Source organism: Alnus glutinosa, chromosome 3 (genome assembly GCF_958979055.1).
Source record: "Alnus glutinosa chromosome 3, dhAlnGlut1.1, whole genome shotgun sequence".
Lineage (NCBI taxonomy): Eukaryota > Viridiplantae > Streptophyta > Magnoliopsida > Fagales > Betulaceae > Alnus > Alnus glutinosa.
Genome location: NC_084888.1, coordinates 5909943 through 5933135, shown reverse-complemented (window position 1 = coordinate 5933135; position 23193 = coordinate 5909943). Strand labels below are relative to the sequence as shown.

The 23193-nt window shown below is 36.7% G+C and overlaps 1 protein-coding gene across 1 annotated transcript; it reads right to left on the bottom strand.

Annotated features, from left to right (window-relative positions):
• Positions 1–3324: 3324 nt before the first annotated feature.
• Positions 3325–11647, bottom strand: LOC133864302 (U-box domain-containing protein 33-like). Its single transcript, XM_062300587.1, has 9 exons — positions 10554–11647; positions 9971–10092; positions 9269–9390; positions 8753–8854; positions 7389–7836; positions 7088–7225; positions 6069–6596; positions 3949–4713; positions 3325–3767 (listed from the first exon to the last, which is right to left on the bottom strand). The coding sequence occupies exons 1-9, from the start codon at positions 10816–10818 to the stop codon at positions 3585–3587; spliced, it is 2673 nt and encodes an 890-aa protein (XP_062156571.1). The 5' UTR covers positions 10819–11647; the 3' UTR covers positions 3325–3584.
• Between the last annotated feature and the right edge of the window lie 11546 nt (positions 11648–23193).

The following is a 23193-nucleotide window of genomic DNA, read 5'->3' as shown; positions in this document are numbered from 1 at the left end:
AACCACTTAAATCTGGTGTCGTGTGTGATTGCTTATCTTTGTTATTCCTCATTCTTCTTATTTTTTTTCGCATCTCACCGGTCTAGGGAAATAGGACAAAATTTCCCAACACGGGGGAGACGTGTGCCTTACACGCGCTAGTCTTCAACGATGACAGTGTCCCTATTGTCGGCTTGGGTGATTTTTCTGTTAGATGTGTTTGTGTATTCCTTTGTTTCTATGTATTGTCTGCCTATATATGACTCAAATTTTATTGAAATTTTTATTGTAAATGTGGCTTAATTGTAATTCTAGTGAGATTTGTAATTCTGTTTATGCAACTATTTTTAAGTTATATCTTTATGGCTTAGAGTGATGGGGGTCTGTCCCTTAATTCTAAAGTTGTATGCCTTCGAGCTTTCCAGTATCAATGATAACATATGCTATTTGTTTCAAAAGAAAAAAAAAAAAAAAAAAGATATGGGTAGCTTTTCGGTGGATCATTCACTGCCTTTTTAATGATATCAGATAGGGTTTGATATTCTTGATGTTTATTTAATTTCAGTAAGTTTTAAACTTTTAATTGCTATTATAAACCATATTAAATTGTTATTCACAATTTGAGGGGTCTAAGTTTGTTTTTCATATAGAAAATGCCTCAATTTTAAGCTTTCCTCAAAATGCAATTTTTTACTCTTTTTTTTTTTTTTTTTTTTTTTTTTTTTTTTTGAGGAGTAAAAGGTTTCGCAATCTCAAACAGGATACCAACCATGAAATTCATCAATTAAACTACACATCATCAACAAAGAGTGATCGATATAAGCTAAAAAAAATCTCTTCCAAACCAGGTAAAAGAAAAGTAATGATCTTATAGTTTAATAGTAATTTTCATTTTCCAAATAAGCGAGGATTGATATGATTATAATTATTAGATATTTTCCATGTCGTGACTCGTGTTAGAGTTCAATAAAGAGTATATATCCATTTATTTTACGGTCTAATAAAGAATAGATCTCTAATTCAAAATATTTATTTACTAAAGTCGTCATAGTCTTAAAAGTCAATACTTAATTAATCTCTTATGTAATCGGTGGTATATTGTTTATCTATTTAAAGAAAAACTATTAATAAGAAAAGTATTGAGTTGATTATTATTTTAGAATATTGTTTATTGTGTTTTGGAGGTCAATGCTCTCTCGAAGTAGTCATTAGTAAGTTTGCATAAAGGTTTAAACTCTGAACCCTAATAACGACCATCGCTAACATAAGTAGCGGAGAGGTAGGACTATTAAACTAGTCTGATTGGTGTCAAAAATTGTATGATATGAGTTTATTGTTCGGTGGGTTAATTAGATGGGAATCTCCTCCAATTGAAAATTATTTTATAATTATCTAACTAATTATAGGGATAAACAATTGAAAAAGACTCTTCTATAAGGAGCAGAGCTACCTAGAGCCTTTGGGAGGGGGGATTGGCTCCCCCAGGCTTAAGGTTTTCCCAAAAGAAAAAATAAATAAATTTTATTCTTAATTTTTTATTTTTTACTTTTACCTCTTTAATTTTTAATTTGACCCCAAATCTCAAATGGTGGCCCGCCCTGCATCTATCCAAACACGTCCCGTCCACTTAGACTTGGTCAAAGAAAGCATTTGATCGTTGTTTACGGTGAAAAAAGGCATGTTGGTAGTTATTTTTGTTGATTGGTATTGGTCGCCTACGACGCCTAGGCTGTGTGGTTTAGTTTATTACATGTGAACTCGTTTCTTATTGGGTTTGTTTGATAAATAACAAAACATTACACGGTAGTGGACAACACTATTTTTATTATTTTTTCACATTTTTTAATAATAATTTACATCAAAACATTCTCATTTTTTTTATTTTTTATATCACATCAATAATTTTTTTTTATTATTTAAATAAAAAAATTCACTGCAATACAAATTTTTTTTATTTTTTTATATAAATTTTTTTTACTTTATATCACATCATCACTTTTACTAATTTTAAAATTAACAATTCACTACTTTGTATTGCTACGTTATTTGCCAAATAAATTCATCATTACGTAGAAAAGGGAGTCACCCTCCACGGAAGTCAATTGTATTTTTTAGGAGTACTATCAATTATTAAAGAGTACTATATTAGGAGTACTATCAATTATTATGAGTACTATATCTTAATAATTGCGATAAAGCAAATAAAAGAAAAATATAATAAAGGGTGGATGACCATACTATCGAATACAAGTAACATATAATTGACAAAGCTGTCCCTCTCGACTCTACGGATAAGGATTCTTTTAATTTTAAATGAAATAGATAATATTTATTTTATAGTCAAAATTTAAGGTTGGTGTATCTAATAGTGTATATAATTTTACATTATTTAATTTTATTTTTTTAAAAACATGTTAATATTGACTTCATATATACAGTTAAATGTACAGGCTTTAAATCATGACTATGAAATAGACTCTATCTATTTTATTTGAAACGAAGAGCATCCCACTCCCAACCTTGCAGAAATTGGCCGCCAGGGTATCCGATGGAAACCAAGCAAAAATGGAGTTTCAGATTCTAAAAGAAAAAATAAAATAAAAAATTGAAAGTTCAGCTTATGCGAGGAAAGTAGTGTGTTGGGCTTAAGCCCATGTTCAAACCAAGAGATCCAAAAATGGCAGAATTCTTGTGAAAGGTTAGCTTAACAGGAGCTGGTTGCTTGTGATAAAATGGTTGAGATTTGGCAGTTAAAAAGTGAACCAATATATATATATATATCCAATTTCATGGTCATTTCTCAATGATTGATCACAGCAAAACAGCTCTACTTGATCAACCGGCCTGAAGTCAGTTATGGCCAACTTGAGTGGGGATGGATTTTCCCCTGGAAAAACATGACAAACTTGGCAAAAATTCATCCACCATCTGTCATGGTATATTGGTTAGTGTAGCATTCCTTTTTTTTTTTGTTTTTTTTTTTTTTTTTGGGGGGGGGGGGGGGGGGGGGGCGTTTATTTCTTGATGGTGGTCAGAGAAAACTCATCAAGTTTGGAATCTGAAACTCTTTCATGGTGCTTGAGTTTCACTTTTGGTTTTATTTTTCTGGTACTTTTTACCATCTGGTAGAGCTTTTTTTTGACATGTCCACACAAGAGGGAGGAAGGATTCGAACTAATGACCTCCGCTTCATGAGGCGTGGTCTCCAGCCGATTGATCTACCCCTTAGGAATATCTGGTAGAGCTGATTGGCGTGTGAAATAACGAGTAACAGAATAAAAAAAGCACACAAAACCTTGAGATATTGGAGGTAACCAAATCTAGCAAGCCTGTTACAATCCTCCCTACAGAAATGGAAGATATATTTTTCTTCTCATGATGAAAATTACATTGCCACCACATAAAAGAACATATAAGATACTGTGTTAAATATACAAAGGGATCAACATGTTGTGTAACGTGGAGCTAATATACAAGGGGATGACAAATTATGTGGCCGCAAGCTTTTGTATCCAATAGAGAAGCGAAAAGACAGAAAACTTTTGCTTCTCTTTCTGGAAGTATAAACAATATGTAGAACTAAAAGAAAGAAAACAACAAAGATTTCAATGCTGTTGCAGCCACTCCTGTATAGCAGAACGAAGAGCATGGTTTGGGACAAGATTGCAGTGTTCAAGCTTCACATTTGTCATAGGTGAAGTATCATGGCCACTGTCCAGCCATCCTCTCAAAGCCTCAGCTTCATAAGTAAAACCATCCGCTGCCACATGCGGATCTTGCATTACTTCCTGCGAGTTTGCAAATAAGGATTGAATTTTATGTGATGATATAGTACATTAAGAGTTTCCTTTATGAAACGTTTCAGATCGGAGCTATATTCCTCTTAGACTGAAGTGTTATCAGGATGTGGTCACTACAAATCATAGAGTCCAAGATATACTGACAAATATTAGGAACAGAAGGACCTACCTGGAAAATGGGGCAAATAAAATAATGAGGCGGCTGGAAATGCTCTCCAGGACCTAGCCGGAATGAACACGAGCCTCTGCATGAAGCCCTCATTGGTTCAAGTACCCTCCAGACATCTAAAACAAGGTCTGGCCGGCTCCTTCGATTCATCTCACAACACCTTAATGCCAAACGAGCCAACTGTTCAGCCTGCACAAATGGCCAATCCCCAGCCAAAGGATCCAAGAGGGCTTTCAAATTTCCAGTATCTAATGCATATTGCACTTCCTTTGTTATTCCCAAGGCTGACTTCCCAGTCAACAACCGTAATAATATAATTCCAAACGAATAAACATCTGACTTTGGAGTAAGCTCTCCTGTGGAAAGGAACTCAGGATCCATATATGCAAAAGTGCCCTTTGGATCGGTCCTCAAAAACTCTGTTGAGTTGTCGTTTGAACTTTGATCATGAGATAATAAACGAGAAATTCCAAAGTCACTAAGTTTGCAAACAAAGTTAGCATCAAGGAGAACATTGGCGGGTTTCAAGTCACCATGTATTATGTTGTTAGGTTGACAGGAGTGAAGAAAGATGAGGGCAGAGCACAACTCTGCAGCAATGCGTATTCGAATTTGCCACGGTAATGGGGGACTATTGTCCTTGCAGCTAAGCCGATCTTCAAGGCTTCCGTTGGAAAGGTACTCATAGATAAGAGCCCAAGCATCTGGGCAGGCTCCAATAAGTATAACAAGATTGGGATGCCTCAATTTACTCAATACATCAACCTGAAATACAACCAAGACCAACCAAAGTCATACAATGTCAAACTTGTGATCAAATTAAGTTTCATTCTTAAAGACCGGATATATATTTTTCTTTTCCTTTTCCTTTTTGTCATATCCTTTTCGAAATTGTGGAAGAATATACTGGAGAATTTGGTTAAAAAATGGGGAAGAATATACTTCACGTCCAATTCTTTTTCTCCATACCCTCACATTTTTATACACTATAAATGTGTGAACAATTGTAGCCATTACTATAGCATCATTAAAGCTCAATTTGGTTAGCGTAAGTTATTTTCCAGTCAAAGCAATGCTCTTTACAACACTGGGGAAAACAAGTTACGTTTTTAAAAGTGTAAACTGTTTTCCCCTAGAATGTCAGAACGCTTACCTCCTCCCCTCTGGCAGCCAACCCCCTATACCACCCACATCATCCACCCAACCACGTATCCCCCTCATCCCTAGCACCGCCACCGTCCACCACGCCACCTCTATGTAACTTTCCTCTCCCCCAAAAGCTCCAAACCCCTCTGCTCCCCCCAAGGCAACATGTGACTCCCATCCTCCACCCTTCAAGTACCTACTAGCCATTAGTTTTTGTTCTTGTTTTTTATTTTTCTCCATTGAGAAATTGGGTTATTCACGGGGTCTTGGGCAGATAGCTAATGATTTTCATGTCAACCAATCAAACGCTAAAAATGTTTACGACATCAGTTTTTGGGTCTCCACCAAACAATAGAAAACAAGTGGTTTGCGAAGAAAATACTTTTCTTAGACAGTATTTTACGTCGAAACAAACGGAGCCTTAGCGTAGCATCAAAGTAGTTATAGTCAATTGCTAAATAGAATTGTATGTCTGACTACAAAATGGGACATGTTCAAGTATTACACAATAAGTTATGAATATACACTAAATATAGCTAGAAAAAAATTAAATTGACACAATTGAGAAACCATCACCAATCAAATACTTATGTTATCTAATTCCAAAAAAAAATAAAAATATAAAGCATTATTTAGGGCAACAGACCATCATAGATCCATTCATTAAACTGGGTGCAACTGCACTCAAGCAAATGTATTGATGAAATCTACTTCATAAATTTATTAATAGCTTAGCTGAGGCATTGTTACAGTTCATAAGATTGCAAACACTGTTAAATCCAACCAATAAACTATACCAATTGGGTTCTAGTACTGGACGTAATAATAACATTGTGAATAACTATCATATTCATAAAGATTTATATTTCCAAGTCTCTTAGATAACAAAAACAGCAATCAGCCCAATAAATTATGAATTCAGTAAATGATTCAAGCTATCTCCCAATAAATACACAAAATCCAAACCATCTCACCTCCTGTTGAAATTCTGATGGGCCTTGCAAGCTATGGGGGTGTAGCATTTTTATAGCCACCTGTGTGTGACGCAGAACACCTTTATGAATGCTCCCGTATCCCCCTTCTCCAATCTTCAAGGATGGATCAAAGTTTTGAGTTGCTTCCTCAAGTTCTGAGAAAGAGAACACAGAGAAGAACTGAGGCATGTGTGTGCTTGAGGCCTCTCCTTGTTTGTTCCTCAGCTCCTCAGCTTCTTTAAGTGCACTGTCACGTTCAGCCTGCAACTCCTCTCGCTCTTTTTTATAAGTTTGCAAGAGTTGGACAGCAGAGACAATCTTCTGCTCCAACTCCTTTACCATCTGTTCAGATTCTGCAATTTGCCTCTCCACTGATGATTTTTGATCTTGGGCAATCCGAAGTTCTTCCAAGACTTTGTCATACTCGTTTTTCGTCTTTCCAAGTTCTTGTCTTTCTTTTGATAGTGCTTCCTCAATTTCTTTCCTTTGCTTCAACTCCTCAAGATATAATCTTTCTGATGCTTTAGCCTGTAAATTGCATAATTGGCAGTTTGAATAAGATAATGACATTTTCAAGTTTACCCTGAGCTATTCCATATCAGCAATCTAATGCAATTGAAGACGATGCCTACCCACTTTCAATTGTCTAATAATGTTGGTCTAGATTCAGTTATATATATGCTCCACCTCTTAGATGGACCATCATGGAAGCATCAAGATAAGATCTCACACTTTTACATTAAGCACCGACGTTAAGAGGAAATGCCCATACATTCAGTCCACTTAACTGTTCTTCATCTTCTTATCCTAAATATGCTCAAGGTATGTGATGGTCAGGTACAAATTGTGTATTATGTAGACAATTTCACTCTATAGGACATAACTATCGCCTTTCTTTGACATGTTAATTCCTACCCAAAATATTAAAGAAAAAAACGACTCATTTTCCAATCCACATAGACAAAATGATCTCCATAGTAAATAGTGATGAAGAAATACAAAGGATATAACAAATTTACCCTCCGTATGGCATTGATGGCATCTTTTTCAGCTTTCCCACGATTGATAGTCTCTTGAAAAGCTTCTTGCCTCGCATTGCTGGCCTCTGCTGTGGCTCTTTCAAGTTGGTCAAAAAGAATGTCATCTATACCTCCGTCCTGCAAAAATCCCAATTGTTAAAATCTTTCGTATATTTTGGTCAATGATGGATTCAGTTGACTAAAAAGAAATGGAAAATTATTTTTACAAATTCCAAGCTCACAACTCAAAACATACACATGCTCCATAACAGAAACATGTCCCAAATTTTTTGGCACATACCAGTACACTGGGAGGAGAAGAGTGATGAAGATCCTCTTTAAACTGAGGGAGTGCACTCTCAATCGCATTCTCACTTCCCTCAGTCCCCACACATGGAACCAGAGCTACGTCAGTAGAAGAACACGATGAGTAACCAGAACCCTGGGAAAGACTTCTTCTAGATACCCCATCCAATCCATAAGGACTCCCTTCTGCATCCGACCTGCTATCTGGAGTTGAAAGCCCTTCTGTATTAGCTGGGGAAGAAACACCTATTGTGCTCCCTCCAAATTTCTCAATAGCGGCAGACTTTACTCTTCGCAATAGATCTTGAGCTGGATTAGTAAGTTCTACCCGACTTATAACAGATCGTGATCTCAAGTGGTTTGACTGGCCAATTTCAATGTTCGGACTTGCTTGCGGCAATGAAGATACAGCTTCCATATCAGTTCCCTGTAAACTACTTTCCCTGTTTCAACAAGGAACTAGTATCAGTTATCATGTTTTTTTTTTATAAGTATATCTAGTCTTATTGAAAGTATTAGTTATCATGTTGGGAAGTAAAGATAAGTTGAGTTCACTTGCATAGACACAAAATCATCAAAATCAGGTTCCAAAATTTTAGAGCCACCTTCAAGGAGAGAATTTATTAGGGGTGGGCAAAATATCCAATTACCGCCTACCGACCGTCACCGAACCGTCATTGACCACCTACCGCCTTTACCGACTTCCGGTGGTCAGAAGAAAAGATTTATACTGATGTCGGTTCGGTTCAGTTAATCGGTATATGTGTTATTTCGTTGGTTAACTGAACTGAACCGAAGCATGGGAGACAACGTCGTTTTACTTAGTAGATGTGCTGATTTTTGGTTAAAGTTGATGAAAGGATGAAAACCCAAAAAAAGCAATTAAATGGGCCTTCGTAGTTTTTTACTTTTTGGCTTTACTTGTTTAGCCACAAAAAAAAAAAAAAAAAAATTGCGCCCCCAAAAAAAACCCATTTTGGCCCATAAAAATAGGCTTAGTGCAATATAAAAAGACTTAACCAAGTTTACCGAAATAAACAAATTTTTTGAAATATATTGTTGTCGAAATGAAGTTGGTGATTTAACTGACTTTAACCGACTTCGACAGTTCGGTGGGCGAAAATACCCTTACCGACACCGACCAAACTGATACCCACCCCTAGAATTTATAGTGGTTTGAAGTATACAATTTTCCTGATTAATAACTGATCAAGCATTTTGTAGCCATAAATATAACCCATAGAGTTGTTAAAAAGCTCAAAAGCTTCTCCATTGGAAATACATTCTTTATGTAATCACATATTTTCTCGAAGTGTCAGCACACATCAGCATTGTGAAAGCAATAAGACATAGGCAAACCTGGTGTCGATCACATGCTCCTTGAAGACAAATTGAATGCGACAGAACACTGGTGCTTGTTGGCGTACATAGATGGCTTTCTTAGACCTGAGGTCCTTTTTCCTGCAATTTTAAGCAGTAAGGTAAACAACTTTACTTTTCGGTCTCCCTATCTGCGTCATTCTTTCTTTGCATTAATGTATCAGCCCACAGCTAATACAGTTAGGGCTCATCACCCATCTATTTTATGCTGAATGAACAAAAATATACCATCAATCATCTATAAATATATATATATATATATATATATATATATATATATATATATATATATATATATATATATATAGCATCAATCTTTTCACACACCCCTTCATCTTCTACAACCCCCAGTGAGGCTTGCTCTATCCACTACATAAAGCATCCATCAGAATCATACAATTGCTTTGCTATCTCATGGGATCAACAATGGACATACACAAAACTAAAATGAACTACGTGATTAAGTACATGGAAAAGTTCTTATGTGGTTTTTACTTTGAATGGTGCTTGTGTGCAGCTGTTCCCATGACGAGCTGCCGGATTCCATGCTGGGAGACGAGTTCCACAATTCCCTTCTCAATGGAATCCATTTCAATATGTAGTTTCTCAGCCCGTACCTACATTAAAAAGTTAACATAGTCAAAAGAAATCAGAAAGTTCAACAATTGCTCCAATCCAACATTTAAAAGGGATGAAAAGTGCTACACTTACCAATTTTTTTTTCCCAAACATTCCTAAATGATGTGTCAATCAAATGAGATCTACTATTTTGGGAAATGTGTCACCATTTCATAGGATGGTGACACATCATTTGGGAAAAAAAAAATTGGGAAGTAGAGCATTTTCCCAAAGGGATTACTACCAAGAAAATAAAAGAACATTTCAAAAGGATCCCTTAGATATGAAGATCATGAACCCTGCTGTCAAAAGTTCAGGAAGTATATGATAACCCCAACCTCAATGCTTATATCCTATCATGTATACCTATTGTAATGACTCACACAAAAACATTTAGCTTAAGTCTTCATATCCAGTTCATGGCAGAATCTAATAAAGTTATTTTGTTTTAGAAAACAAAATGTTCACCAAGGCAGAACAACTATAAAAACACAAAAAAAAAAAAAAAAAAAAAAAAAAAAAAAAAAAAACAAAAAAAGCAACAAAATTGTAAAGAAAGAGATAAAGACGTATTTATACCCCCTTTTGAAGGCAGATAAGGAGATACTCATCCAGGATCTTATGCATATTTTTCCTCTCAAGTACCCTGTATGCATTGACTTCCTGTTCCTCCAGTGAGCTTGCTGGAAATTTTGTTCCCACTAAATATCAAGAAAAGGAAAATACATAATAAGTTTCAGTGGAACTAAAAACCAAAAATATACTGGCATCTTGAAGACAGAATGATTTATCAAAATCGCAGTCAATTAGGTGAATGAATATAGATTCTTCACCTAAATTTCATAAAATCACCAGATTATGAGCTCAAAATTGCAGCCAGCTCAATAAAATTAAGATCAAACAATTTTTCTGGAAGTTCTAGTGAAATTTCTCGGATTTAATTATCATCAGTTATGGCCAATTTTTTTTTCCCAAGTTTCTCCCAATTCAACTCAAGGGACTAATCTTCTCATCTCTCTCTCTCTCTCTTCAAAACAATAACAACTACCTGCAAATCCTAAAATAACATTCATCAGAAGGCAAACCATACATGTGTGTATGCGTGTGTGCTCATACATACATACATACTATATACGTGTATATATGTATGTTGTAAACTTACTCAAGGGTATCTTTTGGGCAGGCTGATGAACATGAATGATGCAAACTTTATTGCCTCCAGAGTGCTTGCATGCCCATTCCACGATTGATTTGCCCTCTTTCACATCTTTCCCCACCGCAACATGTATTATATTATGAATTATGCGCGCCACCGGTTCCTCTTCAATTTCTTGCCTACTGGCCATAATTCCTGAAACCCTAATATCATGCACTCTTAAGGAATCGATCCGTTGTGTGATTGCAGGCACATGACTCACCACAGCCATGATAATATGTACTGGGTAAACTCAATCATCAAAACCGCATACCATTGTCTTTCACTCCCTCTATAACTCTTCCTCTGAAACTTTCCTTCACTTGGGAAACCTAATCATCAAGATCTCACACAACCTAATCCAATCTCCTTCGTTTTTACGACGAATAACCCAATATTCAACTTTCCCCCTCTCCAAAAGACACACTCCTCTCCAATTATAAAACTTACTAAAAAAAAACTCTTTCTTCAATTCAGGAACTCGATAATCAAAATCTCACAAAACCCATTTCAACTTTCTCCCTCTAGAACTCAAAACTGATCAAACTCAACTCCGGTTCTCCCCCCAAAACTTTCATCATCATCCTTAACTAAGGGGCTCAAAAAATAAGAACCCGCACTGCCCGATTCACCCAAATTAATTAAACCCCCCTTCATCTTCTTGAATTAAACCCCCCCTCTATCTCGGATTCGAAGAAGAATGAAAATGAAAACTTTGAAAAGAGCAATTGAAGACGGCGTGTGAGGTTGGTCTGTGAGGTCACTATAGATATGATTATAAGCAAAAGGGATTGCTTGTTTTGAGCTACAACGATTGTTCCATAACAACAAGGAGACTCTTACCTATAAACAAATAAAATAACTCTCTGAATTCACCTAAGTTGAACAACTCCACGGCGGGTTAAATGCTGTCTACTTTCTCTCTCTAGAGTCTAGATCCCCCTACTTTCTTAAAATCTTCTCCTTTTTTGTCTTTCCTTTTTTTTTTTTTTCAAAGCATTTTGTTAGCCTTTCTTAAAAGTTAAAACTAGGCTACTTTGCGTGCCTGGTTTCCTTCGGGAAGAAGCTTCTGGGAATAAACAAGACAAGCGGGTTCCACTGATTCAATTGCATTGAGGATGAGAGTGTACGTCTTCTTTCTCACTTGCTTAACTTGAGCTCACTTCAAATAAGCCAACGATAATGACTAGTTTTCTTCGTCAATAAAAATGTTTATTATTACTATTATTATTTTGAACCGTTAAAAATCACTATTTTATCTCATTTTATTGATGTAATATTGCCAATTTTTAATATATATAAAAATATATAAAAGAAATGATTGACAGTAACTTTTAAACAAAATAAGATAAAAATATAATAAAATTATGATATAGAACATTACCAAGTGGAAATAGGTAACGTTACTAAAAAGGTAGTGTTTCAAATTTTTATTTTTTATTTTTTTTATAAAAAAAAAAGGTGGTTTCCCACAGATTTAAAAATATAAAAAAAAACTATAGACCGAATTAAAAAAAAAAAATTTCAACCTAATTTAAAAACTTGTATCCTTTACAAAATAAGGATGACAAAATTTGTTGAAGTTTGTGATATGACTCACTTGATATTGGTTCTTACTTAGGATTTGGTTTGGGTGCTAATTTTTTATTATTTTTTTTAACAGTTTAAATTTTATTTTATTTTCTTTTTCTCATAATAATTTTTTTAAAAAATTTAGACTTTAGAGAAATCCCATCCTTCTTAAATCTTTCAAGAGTTCGTGATAGCTACGTGAGATTGCCGCTTGTTGATCAATATTTTCTAGTAATTGGTGGGCCCAACTTTTGGAGGAATATTCTCTGACTTGCCTTTTGATCCATCTTTGTAACCGCCGTCCTTGCTGTGTCCACCTCACTAGACAAAACAAGGTCCACGTGGCGTCAGTTTTGCCGTTGGTTTAACCAGTTTTGTTCCCCCCGGTCAATAGCAGCAACGGTCTCGGATTGGAGGACAAGTTCATCAATAAATAAGAGGTATCAAATTTAGGATAATCTGTCTAAGGAAGCATATCATGACATGTCTAGGGTTTTGTATGAAAGTTACTGATAAATACCATAGCAAGTGATTATGAGATATATATCTTCCATAGGTTGTATTTGTGTATAAAATAAACTTACATAATATTATAGAAAAAAGAAAATTACTTATTTAATCCATGTGATTTGTAGTAATACCGAACTCGTTTTTATGATATTGGAAGTATCTTAAAAAAATTATAAAATAAGCTATCTGACCATTTTAGACAGATAGTTTAATCCAACAACCTATGAAATACTTTGTTGGAATAAGTAGCTCATATTTTTTTAACATAAAGAGTAATACGAGACTACCAGTATAGTGGGCAGTTGGCAAAGCATCGGCCATTGCGACGGACTGACAGCATAGGGTATTTTTTAGGTTTTTTATATTTGTCTATACAATAGAATTTTGTTATAAATATGTTATGTTGTAACCCTACATCATTATTAAATATAACCGCACTCTTGTGGACGTAGACACATTGTCAAACCACGTAAATTTGTATCTTGATTTTCTCTTACTCATTTTTATTTTATTTTATACTATTCATCATTGTTATGCACAATAATAACAAACTTTAATATTCCAAGAATCATTTTCATGCAACTGCAAATTATAGGGGTTAAATAAGCAATTTTACTTAATATTATTAGGCTGACTAGAGTAGCCTCTTGCATGAGTTTCGTGCCTGTATAATATGTCCCCCTTCCACCCACCACCCCCCCCCAAAAAAATAAAAATATATTAAGTAGGTGATAGAATAAAAAATAGAAGGAAGAGAAAACGACTAATATTATAGATCTAATCAAAATCAATTTGACTTTAAAAAGGGATTCAAATAAACAATAAGGCTTCAAATAGTAATGACATAATTAACTTTCATTTTATGAAGTAATCTTTGACTTTAAGCCCTAACTATGGTAAAGAGGTTGATCAATACTCTTTAATTAAAGCCTTGGTAAAAAATAATTATAAATAATTGAATATCAATATATTGAAATTTAAAATGAAAAAAATAAAAAGAAAGAGGATAATGGAAAATCACACTAATAATACTCCTAAGCATAAACTAAACTCGTAATTTCGCATAAACTTAAACCAATATGTCAGCTAAGTTAGATCTGAGACCTCTTTTTTTTACTTTCTACTCTATGTTCCTACCCTTCCTCACATTATGGTTTTTTTTTTTTTTTTTGTAGGTGTTCCCCGATTAGATCAGCAATTTTGGCCTATTTGCTATGCATCCATCCATCTACCTCTATTGTGTGCCGTTCATCTCCTCCCCGGCTGCTGTTGCTGTTTGCTGGTTGTGTTTTTGCTTGGAATAATAGTTTTTTTCTATTTAGATCTACCATCATGGATGATCTATGAGATGAAGGTTAGTTAGGTGTGAGAGGTTATCTCTCACGGCCTGGATAGTTCGGTGTGAGTGATTATCTTTTACGGCTGGCTTTAATAAATTTTTAGTATATTAGGCTATCTTTGTCTTAGATCTAATTTAGTATGTTTGGAGCAGATCTGTTCTTTAACTATTTTTGTACATAGGGTAGCGGAAGATGAAAGTCATAGATATCACTTTATTATAAGAATTTTGTTTGTATCTATGACTATTTAACCTCATAGCATGTGTCTATGATTTTGTAGAGCTTTTATGCTTTGTGATATAAAAGCCTTATGCTCGTGATCTTTGATCAACGAAATACTCAAATATTTCGTTAAAAAAAAAAGAAAAAAAAAAAGATATGAGCTAAGTTCGTTCATTAAAATAATATTTACAATAAAGTAAATTTTATTTTGCGAAAATTAAATTCTACATAAAAAGAATTATATGTAGCTCAACACAAAATATTTTATCTGTTGAATTGAATGTTCTACGGTATAGATGAATTCTACATGTCGGTTTGCAAAAATTAAGAGCAAAAAGTGAGAAAGAAAGATTTTTAAATAAAAAAATATAAACTAAAAATTAAAATTATTTAAATAATATCAAATATATAGTTTTTGAAAAAGTCCACTTAAATTTGCCGTTTTATACCTCAAAATTTATCGAGCTGACTATGCTTGTAATTAGCCTCAAAGTAACATATCGAGGCATACTCAGGATTTGGAAAGCATCCAGAACTAGAAGGTTTCCATCTGTGCAAAGATAAAGAAATAATGATATAGAGATCAAAACAAATTAAACCTTAAAAAACTATGAGAGACAAATAGGAAATGATAGGAGAGAAGAAGAAGACTAGGAGGAAAACAAAAAGAATAAAACAATGTGAATAGTAAACAAAGAGAGACTACTAAACAGTTGGAATTTAAAATCAGCAATTACCAAGGGAAATTTAGAAGCAGAACAATTGCGTGTGTGTGTGGACTGTGGAGGGAGATTTTGGGGATGGGGAGGACTCAGGGAAAACTCTCAGGCCAGGTGGAGAGAGATTGGTCTTTCACCTGAAAGATATATATAACTATAAATCTCCAATAATAAACTTTGATTAGGTCATAATCATTGTTATATAGAAGTAAATCATCTTGACTTATCAAAATTTCTTAATGAGCAAGCACCAGAAAGAGATTGAACTTCATTTACCACAACTCTGCTGTGTTCTATTGTTCCAGTTGATAAAATAACTGATTTCTCCTATTGTTCCAGTTGATAAAGCTGCTGTGTTGGATAGAGATGTTACGGGCCTTACGGCTGAGGAGATTAAGAGTATTTTTTTCAGCATGAAGCCTAATAAGGCTCCTGGCCCGGATAGGTATACAGCTGAGTTTTTCAAGTCTTCTTGGCATGTTGTGGGTGAAGATGTTGTTAAGGCTATACAGAATTTTTTCAATACTGGTTTGCTTCTTAAAGAGGTTAATGCCACTATATTAACCTTGGTCCCTAAGAAGCCAAATGCCTCGATTATGGGGGATTTTAGACCTATTGCATGTTGTAATGTTATTTACAAGTGCATAACCAAAATTCTGTCTAATAGGATGCTGCCTATTCTTAATTCCTTAATAAGTAGGAATCAATCTGCTTTTATTCTAGGTAGATGTATCTCTGAGAATGTCCTTCTGGCTCAAGAGTTGGTTCGAAATTATCATAGGAATGGTGGTTCTCCTAGATGCACCATGAAAGTGGACTTGATGAAGGCGTATGATTCAGTGGATTGGGAGTTTATTGTTCATTGCCTTTCCTGTTTTGGTTTCCTTGCCAGATTCACAAATTGGATCAAGATGTGCATAACATCTCCCAGATTTTCTATTTCCCTTAATGGGACTTTGGTTGGATATTTTAAAGGGGAGAAAGGCTTGAGGCAAGGGGATCCTTTATCTCCCTATTTGTTTGTTCTTGCTATGGAAGTCTTTTCAAGGATAATGAAGGATTATACTAGAGAAGGGTCGGGATTTAAGTTTCATCACAACTGTTCTAAGATGAAACTCACCCATTTATGCTTTGCGGATGACCTGCTTATTTTTTCAGATGCTAGTTTATCTTCCATATCCATCATTAAAGCTGCTTTGTTGGAGTTTGAATTACTTTCTGGTTTAAAAGCTAATCCTTCCAAAAGTTCTCTGTTTTGTTCTGGTGTATCGGATAGGATGAAGGGTTCTTTGCTTGCTGAGGTGCAGATGAGGGAAGGTCATTTCCCTGTTCGCTATCTTGGAGTCCCCCTTATCTCTTCTAAGCTCTCTGCAGGGGATTGATGGGTGCTTATTGAGAAGATAGCTGGCCGCATAGACTCTTGGACTTCCAAGAATCTGTCTTTTGCAGGAAGATTGCAGCTTCTTTCCTCTATTCTGTATAGCATTCAAGTCTATTGGTCTGGAATCTTTATTCTCCCTAAAAAGATTATCAAAGATATTAGCCAAAAATTTAACCGTTTCCTGTGGAATGGGAAAGAGGGGTGTGCTGCAAAGGCTAAAGTGTCTTGGGCTGAAATTTGTTTCCCTAAAAAGGAGGGTGGCTTGGGGCTTAAGGAGTTGGAAATTTGGAATATTTCTTCCATGATGAGGTATATATGGAGTTTATTTGCTAAATCTGGATCGATATGGGTTGCTTGGGTCCAAGAATACTTACTAAAGGGGAAGAGCTTTTGGAGTGTGAGCATTCCTCAAAACAGTTCTTGGAATTGGAGAAAGTTATTGAAGATGCGTGGCCTAGCTAGAGACTTCATTAAGTTTGAAGTAGGCATGGGGAGTCAGATTCATATGTGGATTGATAATTGGCACCCATTTGGAGGCTTGGTTGATAGATTTGGCTATAGAGTTGTGTATGACTCTCATAGTCGGTTAGACGCTAAACTGGATTCTGTTTTAAAAAATGGAGTATGGTGCTGGAAGCCTGCACGATCTGAGATGTTAGTTGATATACAGAGTAGGTTACCTGAAGTGCCTATTGGTGAGATTGATAAGCCTGTGTGGTCCATATCTCGTTCTGGTTCCTATGATTGCTCTAATACTTAGAATTATCTTCGACAGAAAAATGCCATTGTCAACTGGTGGCCGCTGGTTTGGCATCAGCATGCTATTCCAAAACAAGCATTTATCCTTTGGTTAGCAGTCAATAATAGGCTCACCACTGGCGATCGATTGCTGGCTTGGGGTTATGAGGGGGATACAAATTGTGTCTTCTGCAGAAATGGAACTGAGAGTCGTGACCACTTATTCTTTTCATGTGGATTTAGTTCCCGAATTTGGAAAACCTGTTTACAACGTTGTGATGTCTTAAATCCTCCTACTAGTTGGGATGGTTTGATAGAAGAAAGGGTGTAGAACTTGGAAGACTAAGTCCTTGATGAGGTCAATATGTAAACTGATATTGAGCTCTGCTGTATACGGTCTTTGGAGAACAAGAAATGAGATAAAGTTTGGAAGTCAACCTAGAAATGAAGAGCAGATATTGAAGTTAATTTTCTGGGAGGTGAGGTTCCTGGTTTCTGGGAAAGGGAAGTTCAAGAAGACTCTGGAAAACATCAACTTGTGTCACAAATGGAATATTGATGTTAACATACTGAGTTAGTGTTAGTTTGTAATGTGTTTTGGTGTTTTGTTGGTTTCTCTGTACAGTTGATTCATTTGTTAATAATAGTTCTACTTATTCATCAAAAAAAAAAAAGATTGAACTAATTTAGAATGGCCTTAGCTTGTAAGTTTAAAATGCTTAATTAGAAGTGGTTTCAACTATTCAATTTCAAGTCTCAAACTCTTACGCAATCACCAAAAAAAAAAGAATAGGTTGGGATGTTTTCATTGAAAGATAAAATATTATTATAAAGTCTTGAACGGTTCAAAGATTATTTTATACAATGAACACACACACACACACACACACACACACACACACACACACACACACACACACACACACACACACACACACACACACACACACACACACACACACACACACACACACACACACACACACACACACACACACACACACACACACACACACACACACACACACACACACACACACACACACACACACACACACACACACACACACACACACACACACACACACACACACACACACACACACACACATATATATATATAACGCTTCTATGTAAAGTTTTGTAATAAAATATGAAAATAGTGAAAGCGTAGAGAAAACGAACACAAAAGATATTTGGGTGATTGGACGTTAGATTAGATACATACGTCCGCCATCCACCACAAAAAAAGAACCCGAATAATTATATTATGCTCTTATTGACTTGATACGTTTATAATACAAATGACTCATATTTATAGGGGAAATGCATGTAGTAGGTAAAGTGAATGTAAATAAGATAATCAAATCCTAAAATTTGTTTGATTTAGAATGGCCTTAGCTTGTAAGTTTAAAATGCTTAATTAGAAGTGGTTTCAACTATTCAATTTCAAGTCTCAAACTCTTATGCAATCACCAAAAAAAAAAAGAATAGGTTGGGATGTTTTCATTGAAAGATAAAATATTATTATAAAGTCTTGAACGGTTCAAAGATTATTTTATACAATGAACATATATATATATATATATATATATATATATATATATATATATATATATATATATATATATATATATATATATATATATATATATATATATATATATAACGCTTCTATGTAAAGTTTTGTAATAAAATATGAAAATAGTGAAAGCGTAGAGAAAACGAACACAAAAGATATTTGGGTGATTGGACGTTAGATTAGATACATACGTCCGTCGTCCACCACAAAAAAAAGAACCCGAAGAATTATATTATGCTCTTGTTGACTTGATACGTTTATAATACAAATGACTCATATTTATAGGGGAAATGCATGTGGTAGGTAAAGTGAATGTAAATAAGATAATCAAATCCTAAAATTTGTTTGCAATCACACATAAATAGTAAATAACCTAATAAGAAAAATTTCAACATATATAATATAGAAATTAGATAAATAAAAAATTAGTCTTTATGGTTGGCCTAAATTAAAAATCGCTTCTTGTAATATAAAAAATAATTCAGATGTCAACGGGATAGACTAAATTAATAATTTAGTTCATGCAGTAAAATCCCGTCAAAAATACTTGACGGATTCTATTAGTATGCCATGTCAGCACCAATAAAATGATAACACATGTAACTTTGAAATGGACTTGGTGCGGCAAGAAGCAGAGTTTGAATGTAAGCTCAGCCTTCAGATTTGTTGATCAAACTGATAAGAATCTTGTGCGACAACATGCAACAATTAGTTGGACACGAGCTCAAAAATGGCCAAAATATGGTTCAATGGCGAAGTCAAATTTAGGTGTGAGCTCAATCTATCTATTAAAATTGTTTGTTTTAATATATTATTCCACACGTAAGGGAGAGAGTATTAACTTTTGACTATTCATGTACATAGTTTACAAAATACAAAAATATAGTACTAATGGGAAAGAATTCTCTAGTCCTTCTCTAGGGCGTATAGCTGTTGTTCCTCTAGTCCTTTCCTGGACGTAGAGCTGTGGCGGTGCTTTGTGTAATCCTTTTGAAGTAGTGCAATTGCCTCGTTTGGCCAAGGTATTGTTGGCAGTGATGGAAGAGATTTCGGCTATGTGGGGAAAATTTTCTTTGAGAGAGGAGGAAACGGTGGGGGTGTCTCTGGAGACTCCGGAGATTGTTCCTATGGTCAACCAGGGCAGATCGTGTTTGGTGGGGAAATTGGTGGCTGACAGAATAATTCCAAAGGAGTTTTATAAGGCTCCGCTGATACGAGCATGGAAACCTGCAGGGTCGGCGTCGTTTAAAGTGATTGGCGAGAACATGTTCATCGTGGAGTTTGAATACGAGTGGGACAAATCTCGGATTATGGAAGGAAAGCCATGGCTGTTTGATGGTAATCAGTGTCTCTGGCTGAGTTTGACGGTCTAACACCTCCGGCAAAGATTAATTTCGACAGGGCATCGTTTTGGATTAGGATGTACAACTTGCCGTTGGCTTGCATGGGAAGAAATACAGGTCAAAAGATTGGCGCTACTGTCGGAGTGGTGGAAGATGTAGATGTGCTGGAGGAGGACGCGGGCTGGGGAGAATACCTGAGGGTAAGGATTCTAATTGATTTATCAAAACCTTTAGCCAGGGGAAGGATGCTCCATTTACAGGATAGGTCTACATGGGTGGCCTTTAAGTACGAAAAGTTACCCAAGTTTTGTTTTACTTGTGGGCTGATCAAACACGGCCGCATGGGATGTGAGAGGGCTGGAGTTCACATGAAGACAAGTGAAACAGAAGAACAGCAATATGGGTCGTGGCTTCGTGTTCAGTTCCCTCAGCGTAGGGGAATGGGTGGTGAGAATCGCTATAGGGGCTATCGGCAAGAAGGAACCCCGGGTGATGAGTAGCAGTGGAGGGTGGCTGGAAAAGCCAAGGACACCCCGCCGACTAGTCCTCCGGTGGAGGGGCAGTGTTTAGGCGGCGGCAGGAAGCTTTCCGCACCAAACCCTAGTGCACCACGAAAAGATCCAGCTATGGAAAGTGAGAAGATTCGGCGGGAGGATTTTGCTGCGAAGAAGGCGTCCCTGACAGTAGTGCGGAATTCCTGCGAGATTGATGGAGAACTCAAAAGGAAAGAAGGGAGGTCTTTAGAAGGAAAGAAGCTGATGGATGAAGATGTCGCGGGAGATTTAAATATGGAAGGGAGTGGGCCAGATGGAGAGCTAGACTTAATTAAGGAAAGGCCTGCGGGAAAAAAGAAAAAACAGTTCTTGGGCCGATGGGATTCGGATTTGGGCCAGATGGTGTATGAGTGTATTGATGAGGATTTTAGCACTATCATGCTGGAGAGGGACCCATGCAATGACTCTTATCATCCACGTGTTGTAACCAGTCGGGCAGAGAAAGGCTGGGCTGTCTCCAACTTAAGTGAAGAAAGGGGTGATATTGAAAGGAAGCTCCCAGATAAAGAACTTAGCTGCTCAAAAAAGAAGGTGCGGGAAATGTCCACAGAAGCACAACCGCAATTCACTCATCCAACCGAACGACCGAAGGCATCAAATGGCTCGGTGTCCAACTGGAAGAAAAGGGCTAGACAAGAGGCAGCCTCTACATAGAACAAGTCTCAGAAGGGTACTATTGCGGATGGAAGCAAGGAGGACCAGAGAACTGTGGAGGAGGTTGATTACCAACAGAAAAAAGGAAGGAAATTGGTGGAAGTACAACTCTGTTGCACTGAAGAACTGGCAGTGGCTGTGGAACAGCCCCGCCAAGCCCAATGATAGTATTGAGTTGGAACTGTCGGGGGCTTGGGAACCCCCGGCCAGTTCGAATTCTCCACCGTTTGGTGGGAGCAAAGAAACCCAGCCTGGTTTTCTTGATGGAAACCAAGCTTAGACGGAGTAAAATGGAGGCCATAAAAACAAGACTTGGTTTTGAGGGTCTGTTTGTAGTAGAATGTCACGGACGCAGTGGAGGCTTAGCCCTCATGTGGAAAAAAGAAGCTCATGTGACAATACAAAATTACAGCAGAGGCCATATAAGTGCTGTAGTTCAATTCGGGAATGTAGGGAAGGAATGGAAATTCTCGAGCTTCTATGGGAACCCGGATGTGGCTAAGAGGCCGGACTCGTGGGCATTACTCAGACACCTTTCATGCCTGGCTCCCGAGCCTTGGCTCTGCGTTGGTAATTTCAATCAAATTACTAATGCAGTAGAGAAATCTAGTTCTACTATCCGGCCTCCTTATCAAATGAAAGCTTTCAAGCAGGCTTTGGATGACAGTCATTTAGCCGACTTAGGTTTCTCTGGCCCTAAGTTCACATGGTGTAATGGGAGAAGTGGCAGTTCCTATAACAGGGAGAGGTTGGATAGGGCAGTGGCGAACGTGAAATGGACTGGAATGTTTGATGTGGTGGGAGTTAGTGTACTGCCACGGAGTATTTCGGATCACCACCCCATTGTAGTGGATTTTTCCAATAGCAAAGACATCTGTTGGAATAAAAGCAGTTTCTTCAAATATGAGGCCAGTTGGACACAACAGAAGGAGCACAAGGAAATCATTAAAAAAGTATGGAGGGTCAAACAGAGAGATCAAGACCCGTGGAGTATTTTTCACAAAAAGCTATATGGCTGTCGGAGATCCTTGAAACAATGGGTAAGGAAAAAAACAAATTCAGTTGAAGAGCGGATCCAGTCCATAGAACAGGAGCTTCATAACTTGCAGGAACAAGAGCAATTGGAGTGTCCTGTTTCTGAAGCCTCTCTCAAAGATGAACTGCACAATCTGCTAGAACAGGAGGAGCTGAAGTGGAAGCAAAGAGCAAAAGAGAACTGGCTACGAAATGGGGACCGCAATTCCAAATTTTTTCATGCAAGTGCTAACCAGAAGCATGGCCGGGGCAGAATATCAGTAATCAATGATAAGGAAGGCAGACCATGTGGATCTAAAGAAGAAATTGAGAGTGCCTTCGTGTCCTACTTCCAAGAGCTTTTCACTGGGGGCTCAAATCTGGAGGTGGCGGCTTGTACTGAGGCTCTGGATCGTAAAGTAACTGAGGACATGAATCAGAAACTGGTGGCAGTGTTCACTTTGGAAGAGATTTCGGTGGCTTTAAATCAGATGCCCTCTCTTAAGGCCCCGGGGCCTGATGGTTTTTCTGCTTGTTTCTACCAACACAATTGGGCCACGGTTCACCCTGAGGTTTGTTCTGTTGTGTTACATTTCCTCAATTCTGGTATAATGGATGCTAGGATCAACAGGACTCATATAGCTCTTATCCCTAAAAATATGTCCCCTGTTTCAGTCATGGATTTTCGTCCTATAGGCTTATGCAATGTAATCTACAAGCTGAATTCAAAAGTTTTGGCTAATAGATTGAAGGTTGTATTGCCCAAAATAATTTCTCCCACACAAAGTGCGTTCATTCTAGGCCGGTTGATCACTGATAATATCCTAGCTGCCTTTGAGACAATGCATTCCATGCAGACTAGAATGTGGGGTAAGATTGGTTATATGGGTTTTAAACTGGACATGAGTAAGGCATATGATCGAGTCGAGTGGGAGTTTTTGGAGACGGCTATGAGGCGGTTGGGATTTGATGATAAAT

Excerpts from the sequence above, each read along its gene's own strand:
- LOC133864302 (XM_062300587.1), bottom strand. The coding sequence starts at position 10,818 with ATGGCTGTGGTGAGTCATGTGCCTGCAATCACACAACGGATCGATTCC. Across the intron at positions 7,226-7,388 it reads CTTCTCCTCCCAGTGTACTG|GACGGAGGTATAGATGACAT; the intron begins GTATGTGCCAAA and ends GGATTTTTGCAG. Across the intron at positions 3,768-3,948 it reads TTATTTGCCCCATTTTCCAG|GAAGTAATGCAAGATCCGCA; the intron begins GTAGGTCCTTCT and ends GCAAACTCGCAG.